At 48.8% G+C, this 12,424-nt stretch overlaps 1 protein-coding gene across 1 annotated transcript; it reads right to left on the reverse strand.

The window, feature by feature from the left end:
• Positions 1-2,076: 2,076 nt before the first annotated feature.
• TCTE1 (t-complex-associated-testis-expressed 1) lies at positions 2,077-7,871 on the reverse strand. Its single transcript, XM_009870224.1, has 4 exons — positions 7,691-7,871; positions 5,216-5,784; positions 4,147-4,596; positions 2,077-2,253 (listed from the first exon to the last, which is right to left on the reverse strand). The coding sequence occupies exons 1-4, from the start codon at positions 7,869-7,871 to the stop codon at positions 2,077-2,079; spliced, it is 1,377 nt and encodes a 458-aa protein (XP_009868526.1).
• Positions 7,872-12,424: the final 4,553 nt, after the last annotated feature.

The following is a 12,424-nucleotide window of genomic DNA, read 5'->3' on the forward strand; positions in this document are numbered from 1 at the left end:
CATTCCTGCATGTGGCAGCCTAGGAGTGGGTTTGGAAGGTGCTCAGGTGTTACTAACAGTCTCAGTCATTTGGAGAAAGAGGAGCTGTGAGTATCCTGGAAAGCAAATCAACCGTTGTTCTGGTGACGATATGTTTTCCCTATCCCTTTTCTTCCCATCCCTGTTCCTCACTGGCTCGGGTGGCCAATTCCTCCTCACGTGTCTCCTAGCATGTCTGAGGGATCTCATCGCTGCCCTCCCAGCACGAGCTTTCATTGCACAACTGGCTGACCAGACACAGCACTGTACTTGGAGCTACAGGCAGGCTTACCCAGGACCAGGCCACCCCCATTAAGTCCCCACCCCACCCTTGCTGCTGGAGCTCTTCCTTCATCAGCCTGATGCTGATCTGGGTCTTTTCTGCTGTTTCTGAACACAAAGTTCTCATCTCATTCAGGTGTGTCATTCAGTGGAAATATTTTGTAAATGCAAATAAAAAGAAATAAATCTATTCAATACCTCGGTCTCGAGGATGGGAAACAAGTCGTGGGAGATGCCCAAGTGGGGACATTACACAGCTGCTGCCGCTGGTTGGGATTTCTTGCAGAGGTAACCCCCAGAGCATCCATGAATAGTTGGGAAGGGAGCTCCACAGATCTGTGAGGGCTTGGGGCTGAGCCCTGCCGGCACCACCGCTGGGGACAGCCTCACACGCTGTCCTTTCTGATCAATAAAGGTGTGTGACACGGCACAAATAAAGGTCCTGTCAGTTAGGGGGCCAGCGGCACCGCAGGCATCTGTATCCATCAGGCAGAGCAAGTCAGAAGCGGGTACGTGGCGAACAAATTCTTTTGTGAACACCGGGAAACAGTTTTTACTTTTCAACTCTGTCAATATGATCTAGCTCTGTCTGTCTCTCTATATATGTACAAACAGTATATCACAATGTTGCCTTTTTTGTTGGAAATATCAAAGTACAAAGATTGTAAACCAAATCGATGTAATAAAAGTTTCAGATGATTCACTGAGGTGGCTCCTAGTGGTGGGTCTGTGAGTGCTGGTGACGGGCAGGTCTGGGAGACATCCCAACCCAACGCGTTCCATGATTCTGTGACATGTTGAAGCCTCTGCATTGCTCAGAGGGCAGGAGGGTATGGAGGTCAGTCTGCTTGCATAATTCCCTGCTGACCTCTCCTGAGTGGGGCTGTTGAAGGACCCAGGCAATCAGGTATGTGCCCTCTCCTCAGGTAGCCACATCCCATGGGGCAGAAGGAAGCTGCTCCATATTCCTCCAAGCTCAAGGAAGCTGCTCTGTTTTCAACTCTGTGAGCTGTGTGGGACAGCAGCCCTGCAGGGACCCCTCTAGCTTGAAGATATGTGAAACACCTTGTTTTTTGACAGGTTTGTGCAGAGGAGTTAAGGTAAGGTAAGGTATGGTTAAGGTAAGCATCTGGTTATAAAGAGTTCACCTGTTTGCAAAGCAGGCTAGCAATGATCAAAGACATAGAAACCCAAAGCAGGAAACCATCGTGAAGAGACCTATCATTTATTGATTTGATTTTTTTTTTACTTCTCAGCATCCATATCTGAGGCTCCAGACAGATTTTGCTATAAAAACAAATAAATCCTTGAGTGGGGCAATAGCCAGAAAAAGCTGCCAAGGAACTAGAAGCAACATTCCCTCTATCCTCCATGCATAATCTCACATCCTCCTCAGCAAAAAAATGTAGGTTAGGTCTGGACAAGACCATTCAGATGGTGGAAACTTCACCTTAGCTGCTTAACAGGTGGAACATCCAGTTGCCTGAACTAAGCTTGCTGCTGGAGCATGTAAGAAACAGGAGGTGGGATTTAGTCTTGGGTGCAGTGGGAGTGAGGGCTCAAGAGGCAGGTTGCTTCTGTGATGCCACTACAGACCCACGAGGTCTAATGCCTGTCTGATATTAAGTCACAGGTTGGATGATGAGGATCTTGGGAAAAGCTGCGGAGGCAGCCACAAGTTGAGTGTTTTTCAGAAACAGGAAGAAAAATGAGCTTCTGAAGTAAAGTATCTCCAACAATACACCTGTAAACTCATTGCTTTCTGGAATGTTTTCTTCAGAGGGGTTTGTCGGGGATGTGCTGCAGAGACTCCAGCCTTGACGCTTCCTGGTTGGCCCACACAATTTGGTGAATGAGGTACTCGGTCTCCTCATCCACCTCTGCCTGGCGGAGGTCAAATTCGGTCAAAACCTTGTTATCTGCCAGCCCCTCGAGCAGCTGCTTCCCACCATCCTGCAAATGGGTGAGAAAGGGAGGGGCAGTTAAAGGAGGAGATCCAAAAGTGAAGTGTATTGCTCCTTTTCCCTCCTCCCCAGAGCAACTTGTGCTGCCGGTGCTGGGGAGCCCATGAGGTGCTGCCAAAACGTACGAAGGCCTTCACTCAAGCCCGAAATGTTGCTCACAGGAGAAGCACACAGGGACAGAGCGTAACCTTATGCAGCACTCACTGACATGACATGTGCTAATGACTCCCTCTGGGGACTGTGTCAGGAGTCCTCAAGCTCAGGCTGGTTAATAGCACAGCTGGTGATGATAACCTGTGAGAAGCTCTGCCCCAGCCCTATTCGCCAGCTCACCGCTGGCTGGGGACAAAAGGCATCGTTAGTAGTGCCCTGCGCCTTGTCTCAGCAGTGGCGAGAGCAGCCTCCTCCTTGGATGCCATTTCCCAGGCTGGGTTGGCTTTCTAGGGGGGAAGATCTCACATGCCTGAAGTCCACCAGCCAGTGTGGGACAGAAAATGTAGATAGCCTTAGGGAGGCTACACACTTTGGGGCATTCCTCTCCTTTACTCAAAACAGTGTCTCTAGGGATGTGACAATCTGACTTTTTTTCCAACCCACAGCTGTTCTCTTTCAGACACTAAACACACCTCCTGCCTCCATCTCCTTCATCCAGAAGGTCCCCTCATCCCAGCACCCTGTCTCATAGACCTTTTGCCAAAAAAGGACCAGTAAGGAGTCTTTATAATGGGGTACAGAGGTCAGAATTTTATACATCTCTAGAGAAGACACCCACTTCTCCAAAGACAGTATTGCAGCCCACTTGTTGGGCTGCTGTGGAGCATCCTTCCAGATGTCAGAAGGCAGATGCTAAGCGTAGAGATTGTTATTTACTAAGCAAAAATCCTTCTATCCTCTCCAACCTTTGCCCCCTTGTATCATTAAACTCAAATAGTTTTCTATGTCCAGGATCATAAAACTCAGAACTCACAAAAGGTTTTCTGCCATCAAATCCTTTTAAAACCCTTGTCAAACACATTGATGCCAATATTCCTGCCAGCAGGGACAGCTGGTCTTGCTGTCTCTTTATTGTGACAGTGAGAAAAAATGAGGCAGCGCAGAAAGTTTAAAAGCCAGCATGATTGCATTTGGCTGTCTAGTTTCAGATTTCTAAAGCTCTTTTTAATCAGCAGAAGAGAAGCGGTCTGTTTTGTGAGCATGCTGAAGACTGCAGATCTTAGGGATGTGGTGAGAACTGTGGATGCTCCTCTTTCTACAAAATGTAAGCCTGTGGTTCAGGCGCCACTTAGAAGCACCCAGACGTGATGCTTCTGACCTACCACACCGCTCCAGAGCTGCAGGGTGAGTTAAAGGAGCTCAACAACCCAGCCGATTTTCCAACAGTCTCCTCTGAAAACATGATGGGCAGGAGAGATTCTGGGAAGGGTGACACTATCTGTGTGTTGCTGAGTGACAGATGGCACTGCAGATCCAAAGCACAGAGAATATGCATAAGGCCCCCGTCTCATTCCGCCTATGATTATTATCTACTCCCACGTGCATGAAGTGGCTGTGATTTTTTCCCAGACATACTCCCTGGCTTTCAGTTTCCTGGGGGAAAATCCCTCTCTGCCCAAAAGCCCAAAGCATGGTATCCAGGTTCAGCCCTGTGAACAAGAGCTAGATGTAACAAGAGAGAGAAATGCATGTGCGTGTACAGAAGATGTCCTTTTTCCTGCTGTCTGCTGGAGTCTCCTCCCTAATTGCAACTGATTGTTATCACAGCATAATTGCAAAGTGAGGGATGTGTTTGCCTCTGTGGCTTCAAGGCAGGGCAGGCTCATCATCTGCTTTGCAAGGCCACCATGCAGGCTCACAAACTGCAGGGAGAAGGGGTTTCTCTTACCAGACCCAGGTGGTTGCATGAGAAGTCGATGCTCATCAGGGTGGTGTTTTGAGCCAGGACCTGGGAGAAAAGCATAGCAGTTGGCTCTGACAGGTTATTACTTCCCAGATGGATGGACTTCAAGGTGGTGTTGGTCAGCAGGGCACGGCCGATCGCCTCCCCACCTTTGTCCTCCACACAGTTGAGGCGCAGATTCAGGGAGGTCAGGGTGGAGTTCTCAGCCAGGGCTCGAGCAAGAGCCTGAGCCCCCAGGTGATGGATCTGGTTGTTACACAGATCGAGGGTTTCTAATCTGCTGCGGCTGATCAAGTGGCCAAGAGCTTGTGCCCCCTTGTCCCTGATTAGATTGTGGGACAAGTTCAGCTCCACCAAGCAGGGGTGGTCCAGCAAGTTACGGACCAGCAGCTTGGTCTTGTCATCATCCACGTTGCTCCGTGTCAGCTTGAAAACCTGGGAGTAGAAAGGTTAGGGACACTAAAACATCTGGCACTTTAGATTGAACTTTGTACAAGACCTCAAGAGAGTTAAGCCTATGGTCCACCAGACAGGATTCATCTCCCTTCACCTCAGATACGTTTAGCCAGTCAGCTCAAGTAGTTGCTTTTATAGTGGGCAGATGCAACTGATGTCCCATGCCTATTCTAGGGAGAAATGGTTCATCTAGAAATGCCTGTTCCTCTCCTCTGACTCCATGGGATCTCTGGGGCATGTTGACATATATTTACTGTGCATAAATACTAAAAACTCCTTATGAAAACTCTCTCTGGGCTTCTCAGAACTATGTGGGGAGTTAAAATAGGACTGTTGCTTTCTCTTGCTCTACAGGGAACATGTTTTGTGGGAGAAAGTATTTTTCTCACCAGCCCTCTGACAAAGTATTCTAACAAGGACATGTGTAGAATAGGATACACAGCACTAGGCCAGCAAGTTAACATCTCTGCACTCTGCCAGATGGCAGCTTGCAAAAAAGAAAGATGGTGCCAGCAAGAAAACTTGGTCTCTGGGTTTCTATCCCCAGGCAATTGGATAATCTAGCTGAGGAAGGAAGGTTCAGTTTGGAATTAATTACTTTCAGGTTGTGGCACATCTTCACGGCGACAGCCAGGTTGCTGCAGTCCCGGTGGGTGAAGTTAAAGAGTTTCCACTCAAAGTTCATGCCACAGTCCTTCACACCGTAAGTGAGATGGAGCTCTTCAAGGTGAGGGAGAGCAGTAATGAGGACTCCGAGGTCATAGTGATGCATGGGGACCTCATCAAATTCATTGTAACTCCCTGTATCAGAGATGTCATCCCTCTCCTCCTTTTGATCCACCTGCACTGGTGGCAGGAACTGATCAACCTCCAGTTTCCGCACATGGTCTTTGCAGAGTGGGATGAGCTCTAGAACCTGGTTGGGGTCTGTCGTGTTAGGGATGAAACGTTTCAGGATATTCTCCAGGTGACGTTCTAAGAACATCCGTTTCCAGCTGTCTCCATAGTTGGAGACATCACACACTTGCCAGCGCTCAGTGCAGCACCTCTTCCAGTAGTCCTCGTCGCTTATTAGGTTGACAGTCACAGTGAGTGGAAGGCCAGTGGAGAGCCTGTCCAGCACCTTCCTTTGATGCTCAGGTAGAAGACGGTCCAAAATAGGGTTCTCTAGAGGGGATGAAGAGAAGGAGAGGCTTGTCTTGGCTGTAGGAACAACTATCATTCTGCCTGGGCCGCCAGCTGTGTGGCCATGCCCTCCTCTCTGCTGATACTGACTCTCTTTTCTTTTGCCAGCAGCTGGTGTGGGGAGCTAAGCTGGCAGAAAATGTGTAGGATTCATCCCCTACATTTCTGTGCAGGATTTCTAACTTTTATCATAAAACATCAGCATAATTTGGTTTACTCCCATAATATTTGGGAACTGCATTAGAAACTTAGCTCCCAGTTTAGATTTAGTTTTAATGCACTTTATATTCAGAGCAGGACTTCTGCTCCCAGGAGAACTAATTCAGCCTTACAATGATGGGAGAGCTTGACTTGACATTTGCTGAATTTTCTCCCTTTTGTTTCTAAGCATATTGAAGGATGATATTTGAGAACAACGGTCTGTGTGCTCTTCATGCAAGTCCTCACGCCTTTTAATCTCAACCCAGGTGTCTCTCTTGCCCCAGATGGATTCCTGGTCCTTTCCACTGAGACACACTCTTAGTCTTTGTGTTGACCTTGTTTAAATAAAAGTTTGGGGGGTTTTCCCAGGTATTTTCTCCCCTCAGTCTCTTTCCTGAACACTCACCCTAAGTCTCATCTGGCTTCTGTTTGGTGGAAGATCTTTGTGGTAAGAAATGCCAAAGAAAAGCTGAGCATACTCACACCATGAATGCTTGGTGATGTGCACTCAACACAGTAGTGCTGGGCAACAGAGATCATCAGCAGAGAGGCCGGTCGATGCACAGGAAATTAGATTTTGAGACCCAAAGTGGGGTTAGCTTTATGTTTCCTCTGTCTCTGACATTTCCTCGCTAAGGACACCCACAGTTTTACCACAGCCTCTTCCTGGAGTTTGTTCTCCAGTGCCCTACAGCTGGCACTGCTGTGACCTCCTCCGTAAAGTCCCAAAACACAAGCAGAGGTGGGTGGAACTGCGATAGCTTCACTTGGGCTCACTCAGGCCAAAGCAGTGGGCAAGATGGAGCTGCACATCTCAGGTAATGGCATGAGGGTCCCTAAGAACCCAAGCACACTGCTTTTATGTGCACACAATGTCTATCCAATCCATCTGGCATTGGACTGACTGACCAGGCTGATAGGACTTCAGGGGTGTCCCAGCTCAGACCCCAATTATCATCAGCTCCTGATGTACGTCCTCAGTCCTGTCTCACAGTCCAAATGCAGACAGAGCCTTAGACCTATTTTTGGTCCTTGCTGCCACTTCACTGAGTTGGCCAAAAAGACAGGTAGGCCCTTCCCTTCCCCCTCCCAGTCATTTCCCAGATGAGACATGCTTTTTCTGTTTTGCCATGTTTCATCAGTCCACCTGCTTCAAAAGCACGTTCCCTGCCTGAGGATGCAACTTGTCGCACCACCACCAAAAGCCCTGGAGAAGGCCTGAGACGGTGAGAACACTACACTGAGATGGTAGCTCTTCCAAACACAGAGCAAGTCTCCATCTCATCGTACAGCACAACGGGGCTCCGTCCTTGAGCACTACCACAATGCATGCGTGAATCAAGAGATGAGAACAGCAACTCCGCAGCCCCAACCACAGCTGAGGTAAGCAAGTCCAGCAGAGTATGGAAGGAAAAAGAAGCGATAGGATGAGATTAGGGCAGAGCCACATCCTGGATAGCAGCCCAGAGGACTACAGCCATTCCTGGAGTCTGCAAGTACAGACGTAGCAACTAAACAGTTTGCTTAACTAGCTGCCTGAGGGGATGTTTCTCCCCATCTGTTCTTTTGGCAAGGCTGGGTACCACACTCTGCCATTCTGATTCATCTGCCCGCCTCATATGCCCTCTGCTCCCTGGGACCGACACTTTCTCTTCATGTGTCCCAGGGGAAATGCGCGCCCGCTTACTTTCAAAATTGTGAATGATGTGCTGGAGGCAGAGCTCGCTGAGGTGGGGGACAGTGACGAGGGACCACTTGGGATCCTCAATGACGCGGTGAGTGTAGGGCGGGTGAGCAGCAAGGCTGGCCTGGGATGGGTACAGCGCAGGAAAGGCTGTGCTCCTGGCACCAGCCATCGGCTGATGCATCCTGCTCAGGACCCACTTCTTCTTCAGGAGAAGCAAGAGGAAAACGGCTTGAGAGTCATCGTCAAATTTTCGAGCTGGGCCATCTGCAAAAGATAAAAGGCAACTTTAGAAAGGAGCCAGTGATAAGAATGGTCTGCTCACCTGTAACGCACTTTGCCCTTGCCCTTTGCCTGCCTCCTCTGCTTGGACTGGAAGCAGGGCAGTAAAAAAACTATTATTCAGCCTTATCTTTATACACTGCCCTGTACAAAGAGGTCTCTAGGTACCACGTGCAATAAGCTGATAATAATGTGATGTTAATTCACAGTGCAGTTGAAGAGGATGGACAGGAATTGATTGTTTACTGTCTTTTCCAATAAAAGAAATGTGTGATGCTGGCAGAAACTGGGTTTAAAGCAAAGGAAAATGATGATTCTTCCCATAGTCTTCAGTTGAACTAGGAATTCCTTGCCATGGGGTGTTGTGGATACTAAGTGTGTGCAGGTTCCAGGACAAGGTCATGGAAGAGAAACCCATTGAGGATAATTCAATGCCCAGAAACCATATGGCTGGAGGCAGGGAGAGTGCTGGAGGAAAGAAACACACATGCTTGCACTATTTTTCTGCTCTTCTCCAGGCATCTGCTTCTAGCCACTGTCAGAGATGTGATACTGAGCCAGACCATCACCTGATGTGATCCAGTATGCCTGTTCTTATGGCTCTTTAAAGACAGATACTTTACAGATGAATATACTTATAAGTGTATTCATGGTTTTTTTCTCCTTTTCCCAGTCATTCTTCAGCTGAACCCCTTCCAAACATCAATTAACTGATAAGATGGGTCAGACCTCTTCAGACCACACTAAGTCTAAGCAGATATGAGCTACAAGAACCACCCTGGAGCTAAGGGCAGGATGCCCAGTCCTATTAGCTCTGCAGAGCTTTCCCAGACCAAAGTTTCCCATTTGCTCTTTCCTACTCCAACCTCAGGACCAATGCACTCAGCTGTCAGGATCCCACATACATGGTTACTGCCTGGAAGTTCTAAAGGGACTTCATAAAGTCCTAAAGTCTCCTGAAGGGAACTCCCTTATTACCCCTGCCAATCTGAAAGAGGCAGAGGAGACACTAGGAAGGAGTCTGCCCCTTGAGTTCTGGATTCAACAGGAGCACACAGGCTTGATGAGCATCTCCCAGGGTGTACAGACCCAAGCTGATCCTTACTGGGGCTAACTGGACATAACAGGGCTGCAGTGCAGGGCCACGTAGTTAGAAACTGCAGGACGCCTGAAAGAAGCATGAGGCAGATGGATGGATGGATGGCTGGATGGATGGATGGCAACGTCAGAGGTGAGGAGAGCTTCCTGCAAGACCGAGAGGATGCCTTAGGGCAAAGGTGGTCTTGCACCGCAGTAGAGTCAAAAGGATCCTGCAGTAACATCTCACACAGAACATAATTGCCATGTAGCATGTTGTGCCACAACATGCCTCAGTTGAGCGGTGCTTTCATCCCAAACAGCTCTTCCCTTCTGAGGGGCATGAGCCAAACAGAGCTCCCCAGAGAAAATGTCTCAGGTCCTTCCCCTGCACAAGGCTGCTCCCTTCTCCTCTGCCCTCCCAATTTGTGCTGCCTCAGTCAGCACAGGCCCTTCTCTCCCTGAAAGCTTTGTGCCCTCTACAACTACCCAAAAGGAGGCTGTAGTGAGGCTGGTGCTGGTCTCTTCTCTCTAATTACTAATGACAGGACAAGGGGAAATGGCCTCAAGTTGCGTCAGGGTAAGTTTAGATTGGATATTCAGAGGAAGTTCTTTACTGAACGAGTGGTGAGGCACTGGAACAGGCTGCCCAGGGAGGTGGTGGAGTCACCGACCCTGGAGGTGTTTAAAAAAAAAGTAGATCTAGCACTTGAGGCTATGGTGTAGTGGTTAGGTATGCTGGGATGAAGGTCGGACTAGATGATCTTCAGAGGTCCCTTCCAACCCCTAACTTTCTGTGATTCTGTGATTCTGTGCTTTGCCAGTGTTCCTCCTTTTGCTCCATCCCCCTCTGAAAGACATCTGAGGAAGAGCCTGAAAAAGAACCAGCAAAAATGGGGAAGAGAGGAGATCTGTGAAAGGCCGAGAACTAGAGGAGAGGAGCAAAATGAATCGTGCTGTACCATGACAAATATGCCAGCAAAGGCTTCTTTAAATGCACTCTGAGCAGGTCTAAGAATAGAGTAACCATTTCAGAATGAGTCAGGAAAGGATGGAGGTGGCAGTGGCAGACCAGCCTCCAGCACAAAGCAGGAGGAAGAAAGGACCCAAGGGCAGGGAAGCTGCGTTTCCTGAGAAGGCACTGGTGTATGGATGACAAAGGCAAAAGCTGTGGAGAAAAGGAGCCTGGTCTGAAGAGGGGTGGGTGTGGAAGGAGGAGGTGATGGGCAAATGTGAGGACCGGGAGTCCTTTGTCTGCAAGAGGACTGGGAGTCCTCTCCCTGGCCCTAAAGGAATGTGCTGTGATGATCGGCCACCATAGAGAGGGAAGAGGCCTCATTCTCCACAGGACACTGATCCTGATGAAAACCAGCTCTTGGTGCTTAATGGACTTCGGCAGAAAGGCAAAGCACAGCCAGATGGCAGTGAGGTGGCATTAATAGAGAAGTGATTGGGAAAAAATGTTTCCTCCTTGCTTAGTTTGTCATCCTACTCAAAAAGTTCCTGTGTCACTCTGTTCCCCAGGCCAGTCACAGCTAATTGGAGCTTCTGATGGTTTTCCTGCCCTTTTGGAAGCCACCTTAAAGGCCAGCTACTGGGGAAAGCCAGTAGTAACATTGGTGGCCTAGGATTATTTCATGGCTGCGCTCCATAAGATGATCTGATTGCCAGTCTATCGATGGCAGATTGATTTTTAGAGGGTACATAACCCATGGTGCATGCAGGACTGCTGAAGGGGCTCTTGGAGACCAAGTGGGAGATACAGCTGCCCTCAGGCAGAGCTGAAACCCAGCTCTAGAAATAGTGCGGCCCCTCCATACGTCGAATGAAGCTGGTGGCCCCAAAGGAGAGACAAACAGCCAGGGCTGTCTGTGTCTGGGCTGCTGAGGAACTTTCCCTTGACTTAAGATCCATAACAAGTCAGCTCAGCTGACTTCCTCCATTCCCAGTCGGTGTGAAGGCAGCAAGAGTAAGGCTGCCAGTGTCCAAGAGCCAGCCCGCAAGGCGTCTGAATCAGCCCCCACACCTGTGGTGCTGGGCAAGGGATATGTGGGAGAGTCTGAGTCTGATACTGAGTCACTGCTCACGCTGCATCCCTTCCCACTGCCCCGGCACAGTAAAGCACACCTCACCTCTTCCGCCTCTACATCCCTCTTCCACCACTGCATCCCCTCTGCCTCGGCCGCAGGAGTCTCACCCAGCCAGAGCTGACACACCAAACCAGTTCCCAGAGCCTGCCATGCTAAGCATGCCTGTAAACACTATAGAAGGGTTTTAAGTCACTGCCAACAAGCCAAGTCAACAGTGCTAATGCACACTCCTTCCCACCCACTCTACATACACACTAGTGAGCTACGCTAAAAAGGCTTTCTTAAGCGACATACAACGAATGGGATCATGTAGTAAATTCTCAGTTTATGTCATTTAACACCCTGATTAGGCTGAAAAGTAATTTGCCACCTAGCATGCCTAAAAAACCTTCTTCAGTTGAGTCTGTTTTGATCTGGAAATAAAAGTTTTCTGTGCTTTTGCTTCACACCAAATCCCAGAGTGACAAAATCATAGAATCATAGAATCATTTAGGCTGTAAAAGACCTTTAAGATCATCAAGTCCAGCCATTGGAAGAGCTGCATGGAAACTGGTGACCTTTGGCTGATGCCTCCTACCAGCAGTAGAGTGATCCAAGAAAAGGAGCAACTGTCAACACTGCATCTACTGGAGAGTTTAAGTGCAGGCGAAATTCTTTCTGAGGGTGGTCATGCCTCAGCCGAGATCACATTCACACTGAAGCTCAGTCTATCCAGAAATCGAGGAAGCTCTCATGTCACTGCAGTAGACTCTGAAAGTGCCAGCTGTTCTGCAGGTGTTCTGGCTTTTGTGCTGTCACTTCTACTCCAGGCAAGCTAGTGGGGATGTCAGCAAGCAATCCTGAGTGCTGGCAAACACTGCTGATCCTGCTGCTGGGACTTGCCATGCTCCCTTGCACTTCAAAAGGCTGATGGTAAGTGTGCATTAGAATAGCATATTGCAGGCTCATCAAAGGGCTGAGTCTCTGCAATGGGCTTTAAGTTTAAAAAAAAAAAAAAAAGCATGCCAAATGAGAAATCTATTTAGCTTCAGATATAATGGAATTTGTAATGGGAGATTGGGCAGAATGAGGCCAGCCAGCCATTAGGGAATATGATTAATGTCATCACTGTAATCCAGGCAGTGCAAAGGGCCAACTCAGTGGTCCTGGGAACCTGACAGCACGCTCAGGTAAGGGTCACTGCCCAAAAGAGATGCCAGAAGAGGTGCCATGAAAGCACTTTAGGACCTGGGCAATGCTCACTGCAGCCCTGGCCACTCCACACAGCTGTCAGTCCCCAGAGATTTGG

This window comes from Apaloderma vittatum, unplaced genomic scaffold (genome assembly GCF_000703405.1).
Source record: "Apaloderma vittatum isolate BGI_N311 unplaced genomic scaffold, ASM70340v1 scaffold38365, whole genome shotgun sequence".
Classification (NCBI taxonomy): Eukaryota; Metazoa; Chordata; class Aves; order Trogoniformes; family Trogonidae; genus Apaloderma; species Apaloderma vittatum.